Genomic DNA, 22,401 nt, shown 5'->3' with positions numbered 1-22,401 from the left:
CCTAAGTAAGTGATCAATCCAAACTAGAAGTAATCAGAAACTAAATATCCTAATAATCTAGTTTCTGAAATAAACAAATAAATTTAAAAAGAGACATTAGTCCCCAAAATAATATATTTCCTAAAATTCCTACTAGACCTATGACTCCAACTGAACCTGGTTCATCTTGGTCTAGAAAAGCAGTCAGGTTTGGATCAGCCTAAGGCTGTGTTTCTCATCAATTCTCCAGGTGTTGAGAAAACATGCACACAAGTTTTTTAAAATGAGAGAAACAGCCATTAACATCAAACAGAATCACTCCAAAAGTTTATCCTACATCATCTCAAAGAAACCTCCCATCACCATTAACATCAACCAAAATCTATACCGTTTGATTCTTTATCTCTTAATACATGATCCCATTACCCCCATTCCATCACTAACCTATTAAGCCTTCAATATAATGACAGAATTTTATATAATCCAGTAAAAGTCGGCCAATACATCTCAACTAAAACAACCTAAACCTAACGTAATTTGGCATTGGAGCTGATTCTGATCAAGATCTTAGATTATTTTGTCCTGACCTCTGCCGAGGCTACATCAGCTAAGCCAATGTCACATATGACATGTCATTATTTTCTAGCATGAAGTTTATCAACAAAAAATCCAAAGTCAAATGTTCTTCAAAGGTAAAATGATCAAACTAAAATAGTAAAAGAATCAGGGGGGGGGAATCCTGTCAGCCAAGAAAAATAAGAGAAGAAAAGGTCAACCATTCTTACATGAGATAAGTTAATTGTAAAACCACCAAAAAATTAGAAACAACAAGAATGGAGAAGCGAAGTGTTTCACCTAAATCTCTTTTGTTCACCACATGTAATTATAGAGTAAGGATCTGATGTTCCATTCAAATTTGCAGCAATAAGATTCTTGGCTGCTAATAGCTCCAACTGAGATGCAGAACAGAAAAGCTCCTTGTCAGCATCAAACCACCAGTGCAAATAAATGAACAGCGCAAGTTAATTAAATGAATGAGTAAACTAGTCAATACTGAAGTTCAACCAGAAAAAGAAGGAAGAGAGAGAGAGAGAGAGAGAGAGCAAGCTTTGCTATATAAGCTGCAGAATATGAAACGATAAAAACAACCTTCTATTATTGATACAGCATAAGCAAGAAATAACTGGTGCAATCCATAATCAATCAATCAATAACATATGATCTTTACAGGGCTCATAGTACCTTGATTACATATGCAGAAATGGTTTGAGAATCTCCCTTCAAGTGCCCCATCTACAAAATAAGTGCACAACTGCATGTTAAACAAACAAAAACTACTCCATGGATGTGATTACATAACAAATAAAGTGAACTATTCATGAACATGAAAAAGCAACCATATTATTTTAACTCGTGTAATGAAGCTTCAATGCCCACAGCAAAAAAAAAAGACCCCAGGACAAGAAGAAATAAAACAAATGAAAATGAAAATAAAGAAATAGACAGGTGAAGTAGATCCCATTCCATTAAGGGGCAGTCAGCAATCATTGATTCATCAATCATTATATTCCAGTTTCATGCCATTACTTGATAGTCTTTTCTTAAGTATGAATCCTGGTCCACGAAGAGACTTACACTGTTAACAATTCTAAACTCCTAAGAAGCCATATCCCACCAAAAATTAAGAGTGAAAACACCATTACAAATCCAACAATGTGATAACCCAAGGAAAAAGAGATGGGAAAGAAGGGAACCTGTGTGAAGAATTGAATGAGATACATCAAAGGCAGGAATTTGTAAGTGGATTACAATGGAGATGCTTCAAAGCGAACACATCAACTAAAAACAAAGGATTAAAGAGATGCATCAAATTGTGTATACGCAGCTCTTTTTTTTATATAATTTCAATTCAAATACAAATACCTGCCCTTCTTCCAATGGGAAGGAAAACGTAAACAAAACAGAAAGGCAGCACTAATTTTGAATTGTACCAAGCCTTTTTTCCCCTGATCAGTCCACATCTCTAGGACTCTTTGAAAAAGAAAAAAGATTGTTTACAATTTTGTGTTCCCGTTAAACAGTCACCTATTTACAAAAATTATCCCATCATCCGAAGTCCCAAATCCCATGCCAATGCTAAATACTGCAAGGATATTCACTATTATCACCTGTTGTTGGTAGAATGGCTTATTGATCAATGATCTCAAGCCCTCTATTTATAATTAAGTGGAAAGTACACTATTACAAGGAATAGAATTTTACATGAATACAAACTCTAATTGAACTCCTAGTAGAATCCAACATTCCCCCTCAAGTTGAGACATAAATATTAGTCATGCCCAACTTGCCTACAATAGGAAGGAAATCTCTTTCTTTCAAACCCTTAGTGAAAACATCTGCTACTTGGTCTCTGGATCTTACAAAAGGCATGCAGATAAGCCCTTGTTCCAACTTTCCTTTGACAAAAAACCTGTCAATTTCAATGTGCTTAGTTCGATCATGTTGCACCGGATTATTAGCAATACTAATAGCAGCTTTATTGTCACAATATAACATCATAAGGTTTGGAACTTGGACCCCAATATCTTGCAGCAAGCCTTTCAACCATAGTAGCTCACAAACTCCACGAACCATAGCTCTATATTCAGCTTCAGTACTAGATAACCTACCACATTCTTTTTCTTACTTCTCCAAGTAACTAGATTACCTCCAACAAAGGTACAGTAACCTGAAATTGACTTCTTGTCTGTAGATCCAGCCCAGTCTGCATTAGTGTATGTTTCTACTTTTATATTATCAGTGGGTGACAAAAGTATTCCTTTTCTAGGAGTTCCCTTCAAATACTATAGTATTCTGGTAACAGCCTTCATATGAGCTAAATATGGATCATGCATGAATTGGCTCACTATCCCTACAGCATAAGCGATGTCTAGCATGGTGTGGGACAAGTAAATAAGCTTTCCTACCACCCTTTGGTATCTTTCTTTGTCCACTGGTTCTCCCTCTTTTTTTAAGTTTAGCTCCAGCTTCAATAGGGGTATCAACTGCTTTACACCCCAACATTCCCACTTCTGATAATAAATCTAGGACATACTTTCTTTGGGATAGGAATATACCTTTCTTTGATCGAGCCACCTCAATCCCTAAGAAATATTGTAACTTCCCTAGATGTTTAATTCCAAACTTTCTGCCAGGAAAGTCCTTCAACATTTAAATTTCTTCACCATCATTCCCTGTGATGACAATATCGTCTACATAGACAATAAGAAGTGTGATGTTAGTACCTGACTCCTTGACAAATAGTGTATGATCAACATTGCTTTGCTTGTACCCAATAGAAGTCATTGCCTTCAGGAGGCATCCAAACCAACATCTAGGAGACTGTTTTAACCCATAAATTGACCTCTTCAACCGACAAACTTTCCCTGTAGTATTGTCATCAGAGAAACCATGTGGGATTTCCATATAGACTTATTCCGCTTACTCCCCATGTAAGAAGGCATTCTTTACGTCTAGTTGCTGCAAGTTCCAATCTTTGTTCATAGCTACAGACAACAGAACTCTGACAGTGTTTAGTTCTGCAATAGGGGCAAAAGTCTCCTAAAAATCAATCCCATAGGTCTGGGTAAACCCCTTTGCAACTAGTCTAGCTTTCAACTTGTTGACTAATCCATCCATATTTTGTTTAACCACAAATACCCATTTGCAACCCACTGGTTTTTTTCCTGGAGGAAGTGTAACTAGCTCCCAAGTGTCATTTTTCTTCATTGCCTGCATTTCCTCTACCATAGCTGCCTTCCATCTCTTATCAGCATAGGCTTCCTGCCAACTTTTAAGAGCAGATACAAGTGACAGAGAGGATATAAAAGCACGGTAGGAGTTAGATAAAGAGTTATAAGAAACATATTTAGCTATGGGATGTTGAGTACAAGAATCTGACTCCTTTTCTAATAGCAATAAGAAGATCAGAAGAAGATACCTTAAGGGGAACAGTAGAATATGATTCTGAAGCAGGAGACTGAAGTGGTAACGAATCACCTTTCTCCACCTACTTTAGCCGATTGTAATTCTTCCTCTGATAAGTCTGCAGTTCCTTATTCTGGTCAATATGGTTTTGAAAGACCTCAACAGTTTGTCTCACAGGAGTGGTCTCCCCCTGGCTAGGTTCTTCACATGGTTCAGAAAACGAAGGGGGAGGATTAGAGTCCTCAGGTATACTGGCCAAAGTCTCCCCTTGGTCAAGAAACTCTTCTGGGACTCCTAAGTTGTGTTGGTGTGTGATAGGAAAATCTAGAGTCGGAAAGAACACCTCTCCTCTAGGACTCTCCCCCTAGAGAGGTGTATAGTAAGGGCAAGACTCATTAAAAATGACATCCATGGATAAAATGGTTTTCCTAGAAGGAGGATGATAACATTTGTACCCTTTCTGAGTAGCAGAATACCCCAAAAATATGCAGCGTAGGCCGCAGGGAGCCAGCTTACTCTAGTGGGCGGTGATTCTGGCATAACACACACATCCAAAAATCTTTGGGAGAATAATAAAAAAGAGGCTCCCTGGAGAATCTCATTAGGACATTTAAAACCAAGTATCCTACTGGGCATTCTATTCATAAGGTAAGAAGCAGTGAGTGTAGCATCATTCCAATATTGGTCAGGTACATTCATAGCAATCATAATGGAACGGGCTATCTCTAAGAGATGTCGATTCTTCCTTTCGGCAACCCCATTTTGGGCAGCCGTATCAACGCAACTAGTCTGGTGTATTATGCCAAAGTCAGAGAGATATCTCTGAAATTCACCATCAATATACTCTGTGCCATTGTCACTGCGAAGGATCTTCACAGTGGCATTGAACTGAGTTTTAATCATATTATGAAAATCACAAAAACATTGAAAAACCTCATTTTTTTGTTTTAAAAGATAAATCCATGTAGAACGAGAGTGACAATCAATAAAAGTAACAAAGTACCTATGGCCAGTATTAGACACACATCGGCAAAGACCCCACACATCAGTATGAATTAACATAAAAGGAATAGTTTTTCTATTATGAAGAGAAGGTAAATAAGTAGAAAGAGTCTGCTTCGCAAAAATGCAGGCTTCACAAAAAAATCATCCTCATTACAAGAAGAAACTAAATCAGTAAATATTTTCTTAAGAGTTCCTAGAGGGAGGTGACCTAGCCTACGGTGCCACTGGTGAAGGTCTAATATTACCGAATGGACCTGATTAGAAGATGTAGTCAGAGCAGAAGTAGATCCTTCAATCGGCTCGAGCAAATAAAGTCCATTGTCTAGTTTACCAAGTCCAATCTCCTTCCCCATGACCAAATCCTGGAAGACACAGTAAAATGGAAAAAATGTCACTTTACAACTCAAGTCATGTGTAAGACTACTAATAGAGAGCAAGTTATTAGAGAAAGAGGGAACATGTAAAACTTTAGACAAAGAAAGTGATGGAGAATGTTGAATGGTCCCTTTTCCAACAATGGAAGAATAGGAGCCATCAGTAATTTGAACTTTATCCTTTCCAGAAGTTGGAGAATATTGTAAGAAAAATGAGGATAAACCTGTCATATGATCTATGGCTCCTGTATCAATGGTCCAAGGAGTAGAAACTGAAGAAACTTGGAAGCCTGTAAAAGTTTTACCTGAAGTAGCAAGGCAGGAGTTGGTTTGGTTAGTAGAGGAAGCAGTGGTAGAGGTTGTACCGGCAGTAGAAGACTGTAGAATACGTCGCAGAGTAGCTAACTCCTCCTGTGAAAGACCAACGTCTACAGAGGGTGTTGTGGAAACTGTCTCAGAAATATGAGGTTTCGGTTTTCCTCTTTTTTGTGCTCTTTTTTGCTCAAAATCAGTAGGCTTCCCATAGAGCTTCCAACAATTTGCCTTGGTATGATATGGTTTGTGACAATACTCACACTTGATAATCTCCTTAGCTAAATCAGATTTAGTGTTAACAGACTGTAAGGCTGATTTCTCCACAATAGGAGTGTGAAGCATAGCTAAAAGACGGCTTTCCTCACACTAAACAAGGGCATAAGACTGTTCAAGTGTAGGAAAGGGAGAACGACTTAATATTTGCACTCTGATCTGATCGTACTCTACATTCAAACCTGCTAAGAAAACATATACACAAATCCTATCAATGTGCTTCCTATAAGTAGTCACATCATCTGGATTAGTAGGGTGATAATCCCCATAATGATCCAACTCCTGCCAAAGAGAGCGCAACTCAGCATAACATTGGGCCACAGTCAGTTCCTTTTGGGTAGTCTCATGAAGCTTCTTTCGTAGCTCATAAACCTGTGCATCATTCCCCAACTGTCCATATGTTTCAGTAGTAGCCTTCTAGATTTGGGCTGCAGTATCAAGTAATAGGTATCCATGAGCAATATTTGGATTCATAAAGTTCAAAAGGAATGACATAATAAGAGAGTCATTCGAGATCCAATTATCCAATGAAACACCTGTGGTAGTAGGTTGGATAGTGGTGCCCGTAATGTGTCCAACAAGTCCTCTTCCGGCAATAGTCAAGTAAGTAGATCGAGACCAAATCAAATAATTTGTTCCATCAAATCTTACTGAAAGAGGATCAAAAGTGGAATAATGTGCGGAGCCAATGGGAGCAATAATACCAACAATAGTTGCCATGTTGAAAAATTGTTGCAGTTCTTCAGTCGTCACCTTTCAACTGAAACGTCGCAGAATGTAATAGCCAAACCATGATTCAAAACACCTTAGTACATGGTGTTCTTTCTTCTTCTTCTTCTTCTTCTTCTTCTTCTTCTTCTTCTTCTTCTTCTTCTTCTTTTTCTTTCTTTTTTTTTTTTTTTTTTTAATGACAAATATGTCCCTAACAAATCTGAATTTACAATTAAGTCCATGAAACTATGAAAATTTACACACAAGTCCCTGAAACTGTGTAATTTTGCAAATAAGTCCCTGAAAACTTATAAATTTTTAATTAGACCCCTTAAACTATGTGTATTTACACATAAGCCCCTGAAAATTTATAAATTTTTAAATAAGCCCCTAACAATGTGCATAAATACCAAAATATCCCTGAAAGAATTTAAATTTACAAACCAAACCCCTTTAACCTACGATGTTTGTTCCATGGAGGAGAAGGGAGGAGATAAACCTAAGTCAATTCAAAGCAAAGCAGCTTCTTCTCTTCTACTTTCCTCCATTTTTTTTTGTTCGATTCAAAGTAGGAGCAGCAGCAGCAGCTTCTCTTCTACCTTTTTTTTTTGTCGCTGTTCTTCTCAAATCGAGGCAGTAGATGCAGCAAGCAGCGATACAGGTGTTGTTTGTCTTCTTCTCTTCTTCTTTCCTTTTCTTCTTGGTCTTCCTGAACCCACTATAGTGCAACGGAACTGAAGAACAGAAAAAAAAACTGAACTGCCAGAAGAAAAAAAAAGGGTCGATAGCTGCGATGGGTGCAGCGGAACTAAAGAACAGAAAAAGGAGACGGAACTGCCAGAAAAAAAATAAGGAGACGATGGGTTGCGATGGGTGCAGCGGAACTGAAGAACAGAAAAAAGAAGAAAAAAAAAAAAAGGAGGAACTACCAGAAAAAGAAGAAAAAATGGGCGATGGGGTTTTTTTGAAAAAATTCAGGGAATTACGATGGGTTTAAAAAAATTAGAAGCGAGAGAGATTTTTGCTTTGTTCTCGTTTTCTCTCGTCCCTAATCAAACTTAGGCTCTGATGCCATGTTGGTAGAATGGCTTATTGATCAATGATCTCAAGCCCTCTATTTATAATTAAGTGAAAAGTACACTATTACAAGGAATAGAATTTTACATGAATACAAACTCTAATTGAACACCCAGTAGAATCCAACACCTGTTGACTTGGCGCATCAACAACTTGGTTCTCCTTTCCAGCCTTAAATCAAGGCAAAGGTGAGCTCTTGAAGATAGGCAACCCACTTTGCGTCTTGTTTGCTTATGGACCTTTAAGAGTGAGGGAACTTTATTGCCTCATGATCTGAATCTAAGATGAACTCCTTGCCAATTACATACTACCACCAATGCTTGAGGATTTGGATCATCACATACATACATTGTATAGAACAAATTTTGATCGAAACTTGCAAAATTTCCACCGAAATTTTCCATTTTGGGAACTTCGAAACGAAAAACTAAGGGACTGAAAAAAATCCCAAGTTTCAATCGAAACAGTCAAAATTTCGTCGAAACTTGTCGAAACCTGGTTCAACTTAGCTGGTTCATAAGGAAAAAAAATTCCCAAATTTCGTGGGAAACATGGGAAATTTCGTGGAAACCTAGGACTTTTTCCTATAAGTTTTGTAGCTTTCCAAATTTTCATTTTTTTTTTCTTTCTTTCATGTTTCCCCAAATACCATGACAAATACCCCCTCCATCAGGTTTTCCTATCCAAATTGCATATTTCTTTAGACTGGTTATCTTAGGCATGTTGATGATCAGACTTATAAAGTTACAGTTGTCAATTACCTTGGCAACCATAGGCATAAAATGTCATAGGATGTCTATGTTTGTTGGTTGGAGGAGAGGATGTTACAGACATAGTACTACTCAGTTCATAGGATGGATCTCCTCTGGGCACTCCTCTTGGAACTAAGTTGTACTTTCTTTTTATTGTCAATTACTTTGTATTTAATGTTTTGAAGTTAGAAATCATATATTGAATGTTATGTACTTAAGTAGTTAAGTTTGTTAGAAAACAAGCATTAAATAATCAAAACAGCAGCTGAACTTGAACAAAGAAAAGAGAGAAGAAGAAGAAGAAGAAGAAGAAGAGAAGAGAGATGAAGAACTAGTAGAAGAGGCTCGTGATTCTTGCTTTAGAGTCTAGAATCACGAAGCCCTTTTATTTATAGCTTTTAATGAATCTAATACAACTTGAGAGACAAGTAATTATCCTCTAGAAAAAGGAAACAAAAAAAATTACAACTTTAGTAACTTCCTAACTCCTAAAATAGAAAATTTTGAAAATAGAAACTACTACCAAAATAGAAACTATGCTTTCTAAAAACTCCCAAAACTTATGTAGCAAGACTCCAACATTAGAAATAGAAAGTAGAGTAGCATCACTAGCATATACTTCTGTTTTTACTGTTCACGTGAATAGTGTCGTGAACAGTAAATAGCCCAAGTGTATATACTTCAACACTCCCCCTCAAGCTGGAGTGTACACAAAGAAAACTTCAGCTTGCACAATAAGAATAAACTTGAAAAGTAGCACCAATCTTGAATCGTGTAGCAATGGCAGATGTCAATAAACACTGAGAAAACTTCACCCAAGAGATAATCAACACCAACTTAAAAAGAAACTTTAATTCTTCATGTCAATAGAACCATCCAATATTGAGAACAATCGACGATGTTGAAGACGAACAAAGTCCATAAGTATAGCAGGATCAAAGACACTATCCATATAATGCCAGTAGTAGGGAGAAATATCCACACTAGATCTTCAAAATTGTAACTCCAAAGTCCATATAAATGCTTCACAAGAACTCAAGTAGTAGTTAGGCAAAAAGCATTATCCACGTAATGCCGGTAGTAGGGAGAAATATCCACGCTAAATCTTCAAAATTGCAACTCCAATGTCCATAAGTATAGCAGGATCAAAGACACCATCCACACAATGCCGGTAGTAGGGAGAAATATCCATACTAAATCTTCAAAATTACAACTCCAATGTACATATAAATGCTTCACAAGAAGGCAAGTAATAGGCAAAGTATAGGTAGGTAAAAGGCAATATTGATTACTGTGGACCAAGTAGGTAGGTAAAAGACAATATAGGTTACTGTGGACCAAGTAGGTAAGGTAATATGGGTTACTATGGACCAAATAAATAAGGTAAACGACAGTATGGGTTACTGCGGACCAAGTAGGTAAGGTAAAAGATAGTATGGGTTACTGCAGACCAAGTAGGTTAAGGTAAAAAACAGTATGAGTTACTGTGGACCAAATAGATAAAGTAAAAGACAATATGGGTTACTGCGGACCAAGTAGGTAAGGTAAAAGACAGTATGGGTTACTGCGGACCAAGTAGGTAAGGTAATATGGGTACGGACTAAGTAGTTAGGTAAAGGACAATATAGGTAAAGACATGTAATGATATCGTTGTAGAATGCCATAAGTTGAGGGCAAAGATCTTCACAAATAATATCCATCAGCACATCTTGAGTAGATATAGAATAAAGTACCATTCTCCCCCTCACGTGTAGCATTACACGTGGACAATTAATGATGACCAGTGACAAGCATGTTAAAGTATGAGCACAAAAGAAACCCAATAAGGAAAAGTAGCAGCCACAGAGTAGTGTATTATTCACCAAGAAAGCTGATTAAGAAGCAGAAAATCGTCTCACAAAAAAAGTCTTGTGCACCAAGGGGGGAAAAATTCTAGACCACCGCTAACCCTTAGGCAGGAGCAAATTAGATCAGGAAAAAAATATTGAACCAGCTTGGAATCTCAAAATTGCAGTAGTCACTGCAGCAATCCACTCAGAAGAAGTGCAATAACAGTAGTCGCAGTAGCAAATAATATCAGATCTCGCACCATAGCAACAAACTTCTGCTAGATTTGAAACTCTAGTAGATCTTGTTATAAAGGAAAAGTAGTCCTCTAGGTCTTTGTAGAAGTTTTAGATAAAAAAAAGAGAGGCTAAACTTGATTCTGAAATAAACAACGGAAGGAGTAGTAAATCAAGACAGTAGCAGCAGAATTTTTCAGAAGAGAGAAATTCAATGAAACAGGGGTACTAGTATACGACTTGCAACTAAACTTATAGCACAGACAATGGAAGACAATACTTAGGTCTTGCAATCCGAATTATGGGCATATCTTTGCAAGAATCAAGAGGAATCCCAAGACATCAGTATAGTGCAGATTGAACTTCAGATTTGCACAGAGAAAAAAGGTAGTAGCAGCCTCAGTTGAATTAAATAGGTAGACATATCCCCAGAAAGATTAGGGCCTTTTTTTAGTATTAATATATAGATACTTGGTGCTTCAAAAGTTAAAGAAGAAGGACAGCATGCACAATTACTGCAGCGAAGGTTGGGGCTACCCTAGATAAGAAAAGGAAAAAAAAGAAGAAAAAAAAACTGGGCAGCCAAAAGAGAGAAAACGGTCCCTAAGTTGATTAAACTTGCTCTGATACCATGTTAGAAAAAAAGCATTAAATAATCAAAACAGCAGCTGAACTTGAACAAAGAAAAGAGAGAAGAAGAAGAAGAAGAGAAGAGAGATGAAGAACTAGTAGAAGAGGCTCGTGATTCTTGCTTTAGAGTCTAGAATCACAGAGCCCTTTTATTTATAGCTTTTAATGAATCTAATACAACTTGAGAGACAAGTAATTGTCCTCTAGAAAAACGAAACAAAAAAAATTACAACTTTAGTAACTTCCTAGCTCCTAAAATAGAAAATTCTGAAAATAGAAACTACTACCAAAATAGAAACTATGCTTTCTAAAAACTCCCAAAACTTATGTAGCAAGACTCCAATATTAGAAATGGAAAGTAGAGTAGCATCACTAGCATATACTGTTCAAGTGAACAGTAACACAGATTTTACTGTTCACGTGAACAGACCGTGAACCGGTAAAAACAGATTTTTTTACTATTCACGTGAATAGTGTCGTGAACAGTAAATAGCCCAAGTGTATATACTTCAACAAAGTTTATAGTGTACTTCTTGAACAACTCTACATTGATGTTATGTACATTAAATGACATATCTACATTAACTTTTTTAGCAAATTACAGCCAATGTGTTCTTTATACTCTAATTAGCTTAAATGCAGAGTCCCACCCTAAAATGCTCCCTAAAACTTGTCAAAACTTGCACTAAAAAGTCCTAAGTTTCCTCAAAATTTCAGTTTGCCCACCTAGGTTTTCCATTTTCACCTAGTCGAAACTTGAGTTTCCCTCGAATTTTTTTCTATGATACATTGTGTGCTTCCATTTTGCACCACTCATCTTTTCACTGTAGACGCAATTGGATGATGGCTTGCATCAGGACTCGTACCACAACATGAGAAGCATCTAATGCAACTTCAAAAATGAGATTTATGTTGGAACGTGAGATACAAGAGCCTCAGTCATTTTCATTTTGACCAAGTCGAATTCTTTCGTGGTTGTCTTTTTTTTTTTTTTGGTAAACAACACTTCATTCAGTGAACTAAAGAAAGTACATACATAACTGCATGAATACACAAGGTTCGAACCGAACCAAGGAGCGGAAAGTGACCAAACTGTCGTACATGCAATAGACAGGGTCATCCAGGCTAAGGGTTGGGACAAGCCCAAAATGGGTCACGCCCAAAGAACCCTTAGAACAAAAACTGTAGCAACTACAGCACCAAAATACAACACGCCACATAGGGCGGAGATACAACACCCTCATAGGGGAACATACAACACGCCTCAAGGGCAGACACAAAACTCGTGCGGTTGTTGCGGTGGTAGCATCAAAAGTGCGGAGAAGGTTCAGACCTATCATCTGGCTCTGCCATAGAGGCGTACCTGTAAAGCTCGCTGCAGAAAAACTTGTACCCAGAGCTGGAGTTAGTCTGCGGTGTGCACCAAAAATGTTGCAACCAGAGAAGTGATTTGTTTTTTGATAAAAAATATATATATAAAAAAAAATAAAAAAATATAAAAAATATAAATAAAAAAAAAAAGAAGAAGTAAAGAAAGTGCTGGCAACAGATTAGGAGTAGCCGGTGAAGGGAGAGTAGAAGTACGGGAGAGATAGACGGGAAAAATTGCAGATCGAAGTCAAAAACTCCAGATCTGGTCTTCCGAGCAGAGAAGAAGAAAAGCAAGCCAAAAAACACCAGATCTGGTGTTCCTTGACAGGAAACAGACAGAGAGGAAGAGATGAGAGAGATGGAAACGAGAGAGGCGAGGCGGAGATGGGAAAGACAGAGATGGAGAGGGGAAGTGAGAAGATGGGAGAAGAAACAGTAGAGAGGGAAGCGGGAGAGAGGCGAGGCGGAGATGGGAGAAGAGACAGTAGAGAGGGAAGCAGGAGAGAGGTGAGGCGGAGATGGGAGAGGCAGAGACGGGAGAGATAGAAGCGAGGGAGGCGAGGCGGAGATGGGAGAGGCAGAGACGGGAGATGGAAGTATGGGAGGCGAGACGGAGATGGGAATTCCTAAAACTATGGTTTCCCTCTTTCCATGCATTCAGTTATGGTGCCATGATAGCACTGAAATTACTAATGAAGTGTGAACAAAATGAAGCAAGTCCATGAAAGCTTCTATAATGTACTCTTGCCTAGGCAAGCCAAACAAGCAGCAGTTCTTCCAAGATCAATAAGACTGCACCATGTCCTGCTATTTTTGGACTCAGCTGTAGGTGGAATTTGAGGAGTCTAGAGTGATCCAAAAGGGTAAGGGCTTCAGGAATATGTTTGAATAGCTATAAACAAAGTCTGATCCAAGTGTCAGACAATTTGGGTCAGTTCTGAAAATTTATAGAATTCCTAATGGAGGTACAATTCAATGGTGGGATTGGGAGATCTGATCTGGGACTAAGGATGTGATAATGCAAGTTTGACAAAATAGCAACTAATAAACTAGAGATACCATGCAAAGGAGGAGGAGGAGGAGGAGGAGGAGAAGAAGAAGAAGAAGAAGAAGAAGGAGAAAGAGAAATGTTGTAAGGCAATAATAGGAGTCGATTTAGGGCGCGTTTAGTAACGGGCCAAGGAACTGTTTTTCGCATTCTATCATTCTCAAAATGCAGAAAACGACAAAAAAAATTTGGCAAAATGAGTCGTTCTATCATTTTTAAGAAACGAACTGGTCCAATGTAAGGAAATGTTCCAAGGCTTGTTCAGACACTAAGGGGATGGGATTGGGGTCTAATGGGGCTGGGGAAGTAGGTTTAACAGAGGAGGAGTGCTGATAGCAGGAAAAGGAAAAGGGGAGGGGAAGGCTACAGTTGGATTTGGGTAAGGGGTATGGGCTTGCACTTACCTAGAAAGCTTGAATCACAGTATTTGCTGAAGCTTGAATGAGAAGAAGAAGAATTAAAGTTGTTGAAACAGAAGCAATTTCCAGCCGCCCTCCCAGGGAACCCACAACTATACCAGTCTATTCTCAAAACTCAATTCATTCAATCAATTCAATCCAAAAATATCTTACACTAGAAAGGCTATTTATAGCCTGAAACAAAGGACTCTGACTCATACTGGGTTACCCTGATTGTTAGGGTCCCATCATAACTTAACTTGGACTCTGAAAAAGGTATCTAATTACTAAGCGATCTCAGCCAGCCCTTGGATTTGAGATCTCACTTAAGTCACCTAATGTTAATTAGAAAACTTACGATTACAAACAAACTAGACCCAACAAAGGAAATAACTCTTCCCAATTTAGGTTATCCTTAAAAGTAGGACTTCTTAAAAGGAAACAATGCTTTCCTAAATTAACACAACTCTATGACTTTTTTCAATTGCAACTTCAAAACAAATGGCTTGACCCTCAAGACTTCTAAATAAACTAAATTACTAGATTTTGGTCTTCATTATTGCTTGATCCAGGGGTAGGAATTGACCATTCTACCCTTGGATGGATTGGCCTCCCTTACAGTTGGGCTTGCTGCAATTCAATCAAACACCTTATTCTGAAGAAGCATTCCTTTTGGATTTTCCTTCCTGAAGCTGTCGTGGTAAACAAATCTGAGCCAGATAATTTGTTAATCTAAGATTACTTCCGGTTCTCACATTTATTTAAGGTAGTTACTAGCCAACTTTGTTCTATCCTCATCCAGCAAAACAACCTGCTTTGCATTGGAGGTCGTATGTTTATATGGTTACCAGAACTGAAATCATTGACAGGTGACTTCATGTCTAAACCAAACTAACCAATAAATCTGACAAAGAAGAAAGGGATACTCAAACAGTAGAACTTGGCTGCATGACTATGACTAGAACTTTAAGATTTTTCACTTTCAAAACAACACCTTGAATCCTTGATAAAGAAAATTCTTTTACTAAGCACTTTCCTAAAAAGTCTTCTATAAAAACTGGGAACTCGCCCAAAAAACATTAACCGATTTTCATTTTAAAAAAAAAAAAAAAAATTTAAGTTATACTAAGATTCACTAAGGTGGGGACAAGGCTGCTTCTTCTTCTTGTATTAAGATTCACTAAGGTAAATATGTCTTTCGGATACTTAAAACTAAAGGTGTTAGGCGTAGGGGGATGTTTGCAATTGAATAAATTCTAGGGGTGCAAACATAGGGGGTACAAATATAATTTTCTATAGAAATACTCCCAGAAGTCCTTGTGCCATTTTAGATCATTTACAAGATCCAAAAGATGATCCACCATAGAGTTAAATATTTGTTCTAGAATACATGCATCAGTAATTCCCTAATTCTCATCATCCTTGGGGGTTGATTTAGTAAATTGGGTTGATGTTCACATCCAGTGGAAACAACCTTTACAATACTTTTCCACTGATGAAAGTTAAAAGCTCCTTCTACCTTCTTTTCAATCAAAAGATACAAAGAAGAGGAACCTCCCTGGTTAGAGGGTAGGGTCTATGGGAAGGGTAAGTGTAAGAGAATATGGGGTTGGGATATTACTGTGGTCAATATGGAAATGTTAGTGAATATTAGCAGGTAGTATGGTCATAGCAATAGAGGAATACCCTAGTATATAAATGTAATAGGAGAAGATGCTTGAGTAATGAAGAATGATTTCCCCAATTTCCTAACTCTCTTTCTCTCTTCTGTGTTTCTTCTTCTTCCCAACCCCCACTCTCCTAAATTCTGTCCTCAGTCCACCTGCAATTCTTCTCCTTCTCCTTCTCTAAGCTTCAGATACAGGATCGCATCATGGACAGCGATATGCAAGCATGGAGAGCGGAACATCATGAGATCAGGGAGAAGATATTTACTCTCCTATCTTCGATGAACAGGAAGCCTGATCAACTCCTTGCAAAAAGGGGTATCGCTACCTTACCTAAACAATTCTCACGACCATTACAGTAGCACTGCCTTCACTGAATTGGACAGGGAAGACTGAACCTGAAGTTGCTAACCATGACGCTCAAATGGGTTCAAACAAACCACATTCAAGTTTGGGCAACAAGGCAATGGAGGTTTGATCAGTGTTGTGCGAGGACGAATTGGGAAGGGCCTAAGAGATTGAATTGGTGTGGCAATCAGAGGACAAATCCACAGATTCACATGGCATACAGGGTGATTCGAGTGGTATATAAAGAGGCTTGAGCAGCAGTGATTCCAGTGCTATACACGGTGAATTAAGCAGTGGTGCGGTGAACAGTATGGCAACAGCGGTGAAAATAGTGTGACCTGAGAATGGTAGGAAACAACCATCAGTTAACCGGCAATAAGTGTGGAGGACTCCCCAACAGAGTCAAATAACTATCGGAGAATTGGCTCCAAGGAACGCAAACAAACCACGCAAGAACTTCACTATGAATCGAGATATTATCAGGAAGGTTACCCTACACAAACTCGTCCAGCTGCAGGTTTTCGAGGCATGACAGGAAGAACAAGTGAGCTCACCGACCGATAGAGCCATGCCAGTTTGCAAGGGCAGAGGTTTTGGCGTCACTTCCTCCTGTAAAACCTCCATGGCCGAAGAAGGGAGTCACACAGAGGAGGGGCGGACACTAGTACAACTGTAAGAGGCAGCAGCAGCAATTGAGATCCACACATAACCCCACTTATGATCCATGGCCCTCACTCATCGGAGAAGCAATGAATTCAATCATGGAGGTGCTAAGGTTTTCAGCAATAGAAGTGATGTCGCAAGAGATGAAAAGAAGAGTGTGGACCGGATGGGTCAATACTGAGTTAGAATTGGGTTGTCTACTCGGGTTCCTACAGAACCGAGCAACTAAGCCAAAAAGGTAAACCAATGAAATGGACCTTAACGGACCAAACCAATTCCCGTCTCACAAGCCTGCTACGATAGGCCTTTCATTTCGAGCCTCATTGGAGGGTCTTCAAATGGGTTAATTGATCCAGCCCAACAGATGGGCTAAGGGGTGCATCCAAGCCAAACTACCAATGGGCCATGTGATAGTCAAGCACAATATGGGCAAGGGCCGTATGGGAAAATCACCCCTCGCCCTCCATCTTCTTCAACTCGATGCAAGGCAAAGGTGAGGGATCAGTAGATAGCACCATTGAAGATGCCCCATTCCGTCGATGAAGGGAGGCGACTAGGTTCTAACATCTAATTGGTCGAATCTTCCACCGTCACCAGTGACAGGTTCCTTGCTATTTACAACCGGGTGCAATGTAGCGAACTAGGGGTTACAGGAGGCGTCGAGTGTTGCGACGGCTCATGTGGAGGAGTAGCTTGTCGTCACCGGCGGTGAGGCTAGCAAGTCTATTCATGTCGGAGAAATACCCTCAAATCGGGGGTTAACACCAATTCCTTATGACTACGATGATTCAAAGCTAGTGGCAGCAACTTGTACATGGACAACTCAAAAGTTTTGCAGAAAAAAGACACTACTTCTCAATCCTGGCCTTCCAAAATTGCCCTTGGAGAGTTGTAAAGGTGCCACTCAAGTGGTTGCAAAGCGTGTGGATTTTGTTGCAATTTCGTTTGGGCTACATCAAGGATCAACTTTAAGCCCATATTTATTTGAACTTGTAATGGATGAATTAACCAGAGACATTCAAGACAAGGTCCCTTGATGTATGCTTTTTGCTGATAATATTGTGTTGACAAATGAGACTTAAGTGGGGATTAATATCAAGTTAGAACTATGAAGAGCAGCTTTGGAATCAAGAGGCTTTAAACTAATTAGAACAAGGAAAGAATACTAGTTTGTAACTTTAGTCATGATTGGGCAGACAATGACATGGTAAAACTTGACAATAAGGAGATTCCTCAGAGTAATTGTTTTAAGTACCTAGGTTCAATCATAAATAAAAGAGGTGATATAGAGGATGATGTTTCCTAAAGAATTAAAATAAGGTCGATGAAGTGGAGAGGTGCATCTGGGGCATGGTAGAAGATGTCGCTCTTGAGTGAGATCTCACCCCCCCTGAAAAACTAAGAGCTTGCCATCTCGGCCGAGATATGCCATTTTTTTACATCAATTCGGTGGCCCATCTCGGTGGGTTTTAGGGTTTTGGTTAGGCTGAAACTAGTTATTTAGCCTATTTAAGGCCTTTTAAACACATAAGTGGCCTTGGATTTGTGAGAAAACAACCCTAAGTATGATTTCGAAGTCTACTCATAGTGTGAAACCGAAATATTGTAGGATTAGGGAATGCAAGGTTATACAACATGTAATATAGAACTTTTAAGGCATATAAATGAAAAACAAGTGTATCAAATACATCAAATAACTTAAATGTCATCAAAATTCATCCATATAAGTATCACAATCTCGACTTTCAAAATAAAATGACAAAATTATGCAACCATTAGAAGTTCTATATAAGTCATTAAGACATTAGTTCATAAGACAAGCAGAGAATGATTGGTCTTCCTTTAATGTTGTAGATGTGCTAAGAGTAGTTGCAAGTGAAAATATAGCTGAAACTCGCAAAAAAATTGGAGAAAATAGAGAGTTCCAACCAGATATGGCAAAATCTAGGGCGACATATGGCGAGATATAACGAGATATGTCGAAATCTCGAGCGAGATATCCCATTTCACAAAACTCGATCTCTATCTTGTCTTGGTCTATGAAAAAACAGAGATATCTCGCGAGATCTCCCACCATGGTCTGAGGTCTTGTGTGATTGACATATTCTATTAAAGCTTAAAGGAAAATTCTCTAGGACCATCATCCAACCAGCTATGATGTATGGTGCAAAGTGTTAGGCTATTAAAAAAATCATATAGATAAACTAAATGTAGCAAAAATGAGGATGCTAAAATGGATGAGTGGCAAAACTAGGAAGGATAAGATAAGAAATGATCATGCTAGAGCTAATATGGGAGTTGCTCCCATAAGTAATAAGCTTCGAGAAAGTCGTTTAAGGTGGTATAGCCACGTTCAATGGAGATCCATAAATGCCCCTGTACGAAAAAGTGATAAAATCCAGATTGAAAGAACTACAAGAGCTAGGGGTAGACCTAAGATAACCTTAAGAGAAGTGGTGAGAAAGGATATGCATAGCTTAGGCCTTGTATCTAGCATGGCCTCAAACAGAACTAATTGGAAGACAAGAATCCATGTAGTCAACCTCATTTGGTCGGTACAAGGCTTATTCTTTTTGTTGTTGTTGTTGTTTCATTTGTCAAGTCTGCAGATGTTATTGATCATCTTAAGAACTACATAGCTGCATGACCAAGTTACCGTAATATTTCAACCATTGCAAAGACAGTATAGACTCTTCAAAAAACTTGGAAGAGACTATTCAAGCATCAGATAGGGCAATGGGGGGAAGAGGAGATTTGGGTGTCTTAGCTATTTTCTGCATCTTAGGATGGACTGTGATATCATTCTCTAAGGATGCTGGGTGGCTTGATGTTGGAAGGCTGTTTGGGGGGTGTGAGATGGGACTTTGTTCTTGTGTAGTTCCTCTCTATCTAACCGAAACAACAACCACCACAAATATTAGAAGATGATTTACAACAGCTTGCAACAGTTAATGATATGTTTTGGGGCATCCCATACTTGCTTGAGTGGAACATTCATACCTTGGCACAATATAGCACTAGATTATTGGATTGTGCAGGGAATTTTAATTTCAGCAGAGGGAGCTGCCGATGTCATTGTTGTTGAATTTTCCCAGTGGTTGCAGAAAATTAATCAAAAATACTATACAGGGTGGTTGGGAGAAAATGAAAGAGGAGTCGATGATGCTTGGGTCAATATTCCTTCCTCTTAATGCTGCCTCAGGTATCATTTCGGGTATTTGCATTGCATCGAAGTACTTTGACAGTAGAGTCAACCCATGCTAACAGAGGTGGCAGCTTCAGATGATTATTCTCATGATCATTAGTAGTATATGGGACCCCTCCACAACTCTTTTGGCAGGATGCTGAGCCACACAATTCAGAATACCTGTAGAAAGGAACATGAGCCATTTATCTCCCACGGATGTTTGGAGCAGCTGCACAAGTCATTTGTGTGTTGGCAATAACTGAGGTATCTTATAGCTGTTTAACGGTGCTTCTAGAAATTGTACAGATCCATTCTTGGAGAAAATGGGAAGATGAAGCCCATATGGATCAGCATACCTCATTAAATCAAGCTGCAAAAGAGTTGATATTGCACAGGCAACAAGTGCAATCCCGGGTGATTACTTCGGATTACTTGGAAGCGAATAAAGATCTTGGGAGTCACTTGATAGCAGGGTATGAAGACACTGACATGGCCTTACAGTATGGTGCAATGTTGAGGGAATGCATAAGGCATCAGGGGGTGGCAAGGTAGGCTTTGTAGTCAGAATACAAGAAGTTCTCTGATTATATACAGCTTCCTTCTGTTGCAATTGTGCAAATTCTGCCCTTGCTCCTCAGACTTGAGGAAAATCACACGCATGGCAAGCAAGGGAAGGGCTACTACCAGGGTTGTGGCTACATCCTTATCATCTTTTGCCTAATCTGCGTGCACAAGGATTTGTGTGTATTGTGCCCTTCTCTCCACTGGACAAGAGCTTATATTTTTGTGCTTCTGTGTTGGGTACAAATACTCTACTAGTGGAGGACAAGGTACTGTCGAGCAGCAGGCAAAACACTGTAGTTAGAAGTTCCTTGGGAGATTCTTCAGCTTAAGGTGACACGAAGGAGCTGCAGCAATGACTCATCCCTTAGCATTGTGGAATTCTCAACTTGGGCACTCCTCTGCCTCTATGCCTTTCAAGGTAAATTGTGCCTACCTCAAATTAAGAATGTTGCAGCTGAACCTTGAGGACAAGGTTCTCCTAAGGGGTCGGCAATGTTACAACCCTGGTTAGAGGATAGGGTCTATGGGAAGGCTAATTGTAAGAGAACATGGGGTTGGGATATTACTGTGGTCAGTATGGTAATGTTAGTGAATATTAGCGGGTAGTATGGTCATAGGAATGGAGGGATACCCTAGTATACAAATGTAATAGGAGAAGATGCTTGAGTAATGAAAAATGATTTCCCTAATTTCCTAACTCTCTTCTACGTTTCTTCTCCTTCCCCAACCCCCAATCTTCTAAATTCTGTTCTCAGTTCTCTGTAATTCTACTCCTCTAAGCTTTAGATACAGGAATGTATCAAAACCACTTCAGTAATAGCAGTCTTAGGATCACTAGAAGAGGGTTCTCCCATTCAGATGATTAATTAACCACTTAAAAGGAATCCAAAAGACACAAACCAGCAGCTAATCACAGAGTTACTGCATCAAAAGCATATCAAGCAAAAACAAAAATAAACCCTTCAGTCAAAGGAACAAAGGAAAGTAAAGTTCCATAAATCTTCCAGCTCCCAAAAGAAGTGCAGTATCAGATTAAGGAAAAACTCAAAGAGAAAATCAAGCAAAAGGAAATCCAAACTTTCCAATAATCCGGTGATATTGTGACTACATGCAAGAAGTATTCAATGGAACTTAAACTCGCAAAAGTGTCACTAACCCAAAACATTTTAGTGAGAGTACAAGTCTCAAAAACTAGTTTTCATCAATATAACAGGTCATCAACTCCATCCCTTAGATATCAAATGAAATCAAAATTATGAAATTATTATCGAGCCGGTTCCACTTAAATTCAAACAGGACTGAAGGAAAAGATACAAAAGTACCACGCAACTGACCTTGACTGAGTCATCACCATGTCCTTTAATTGAATCATCGCGGCGGACTGAATGACCAACATAATTTTCTCCAAATCCGAAAGGCAAAAGCTTATACACAATAATCAGAAGAATCGCTACGGCTACGGTTATCTCGATTTCCCAAAACGAAGGGACAAGCATATCGTAAAGGAATTCGGCCATCTTGAACTGATTTCCTATAATAAGAAAGAGAGAATCGAGAATTCTATGGCTCTGGTTAAAGAATTTCTACTGTTTTGGAAGCTCTGAAGATCCATAAGAGAAAAAACCAGTAAGAGACCAATCAAACATTATGGTGAACAGACGGTAAACAGAAGCTTATCATGTACTTATTACCAATATTCCGTTGGTTTAATGGATCTTCGCGCAAATATTTGAATAGTATGTTCCTTATCAAAAACGTAATGTCTATATTCAAAAATCTCTATATACAGTATGGGGTAGACCAACTCCAAGGTCGGGCTAATCCTAATACGCGCAGTCGACACATTAACATTCTTCACCGTGATATTCGTGATCGTCAACACTTTGTACCCCATATGCCTCACTTGTGAGGTTCGTATTCTTGGATCTCGACGTCATCAATACCTGTAGCAAAGTTTAAAACAAACATTGTTCCGGAAAGGTGAGCTCAAAAGAACTCAACAAGTAGTTC

At 38.8% G+C, this 22,401-nt stretch overlaps 1 protein-coding gene across 1 annotated transcript in view; it reads right to left on the bottom strand.

Annotated features, from left to right (window-relative positions):
• Positions 1-22,125, bottom strand: part of LOC149022219 (BAG-associated GRAM protein 1-like) — a 58,122-nt gene extending 35,997 nt beyond the window's left edge. Inside the window, exons 1-4 of the mRNA XM_089150393.1 lie at positions 22,083-22,125; positions 21,726-21,922; positions 1,222-1,272; positions 835-932 (exon numbers count right to left, since the gene is read on the bottom strand). Coding sequence (XP_089006519.1) covers positions 835-932; positions 1,222-1,272; positions 21,726-21,908 — 332 coding nt within the window. The 5' untranslated portion in view covers positions 21,909-21,922; positions 22,083-22,125. The remainder of the gene's footprint in view (positions 1-834; positions 933-1,221; positions 1,273-21,725; positions 21,923-22,082) is intronic.
• Positions 22,126-22,401: the final 276 nt, after the last annotated feature.

The sequence above is a fragment of the Hakea prostrata genome, chromosome 3 (genome assembly GCF_041222555.1).
Source record: "Hakea prostrata isolate BN-2017 chromosome 3, UWA_Hpros_2, whole genome shotgun sequence".
Classification (NCBI taxonomy): Eukaryota; Viridiplantae; Streptophyta; class Magnoliopsida; order Proteales; family Proteaceae; genus Hakea; species Hakea prostrata.
The sequence above is the reverse complement of the archived record's forward strand: the minus strand, read 5'-3'. Positions and strand labels throughout refer to the sequence as shown.